Raw genomic sequence first — 968 nt, forward strand, 5'->3', positions numbered from 1 at the left:
CCCCCCCCACCCCCTTCTCTTCCCCTCACCAAGTACAATCCTTCCTCCACTTCCTCAGGAGCATCGACTTTGATATTTGCCCAAAAGGATGCTCAAGTGCTTAAGTGAGGAGGCTACCCGGAAGCTTTCAGTACCCTTAATGTGTCACCTGTGGCTTCGATGGCTCTTGAAACCTGATCTTCTGGTTCCAACGGCCCAAATTGTGTAAAGTAAGAGGGAGGCGGTACACTTTCCCAGCTACTGTATCCTGGAACTTCAGCTCGGACGGGTTTACCCGCAGCTGAATTTCCTTCTTGAGGGTATCTGCATCCCGAAGAGCTACTGAGCCCCGCTCTAGATCCATTACAGCCCTCTAGATAGCCAGCAACTAGGTACGGACTTGACCAACTCGGGACTGGCGAGGGACAACAGACGTAGCTAGGTAACAAGCACCAGGAAATGGTTATTGGAATCCCGCGTGCGCATGGGCCAGACCATTCTCGCTGGTCCCAGCCTTCCTCACCCAGAAGCCTCCTGTGCTTGTCCCGCCCCAACCACGCCCCAATGTGGATCTGCTGCTTGCTGCACCTACCAGGGAAATTGTGCTGTGCTCTCTCCAGACCTTAAAACCCTCCCCTCCGTCCCTGTCCTTGCAACAGAAGCTCACGCATGCGCAGTAGCAGTAACCTATCTTCAATGGTATGACCCAAGGCCTGGCGGTGGCAGTTGGAACCGAACTAAGAATTGGGGGTGCAAATGTCAACAAAATAATTTGAAAATACTTTATGCCAGCCACAGTCCAGATCTGGTCTGGCAAGATTGCAAAGTGGCATTTGGAATAATGAGCACTTTCCAGAATTTTCTTTTAGGGTAAGCTTGGTGAAAATGATGTGCCTATTAAAGCAGCCAGATTTGACTGAAATGAAGGATTTTAATAAGGAGGACAGTGTCAGTGGCCTCTAGGCCAGATTTCTGTTTTTTTTTTTTTT

The 968-nt window shown here is 50.0% G+C and overlaps 1 protein-coding gene across 1 annotated transcript in view; it reads right to left on the minus strand.

Annotated features, from left to right (window-relative positions):
• Cfap47 (cilia and flagella associated protein 47) overlaps window positions 1–495 on the minus strand; it is a 223,010-nt gene extending 222,515 nt beyond the window's left edge. Inside the window, exon 1 of the mRNA XM_031363967.1 lies at window positions 149–495. Within this exon, the coding sequence (XP_031219827.1) occupies window positions 149–343 (195 nt within the window). The 5' untranslated portion in view covers window positions 344–495. The remainder of the gene's footprint in view (window positions 1–148) is intronic.
• Window positions 496–968: the final 473 nt, after the last annotated feature.

This window comes from Mastomys coucha, chromosome X, assembly GCF_008632895.1.
Source record: "Mastomys coucha isolate ucsf_1 chromosome X, UCSF_Mcou_1, whole genome shotgun sequence".
In the NCBI taxonomy this organism is placed as follows: Eukaryota; Metazoa; Chordata; class Mammalia; order Rodentia; family Muridae; genus Mastomys; species Mastomys coucha.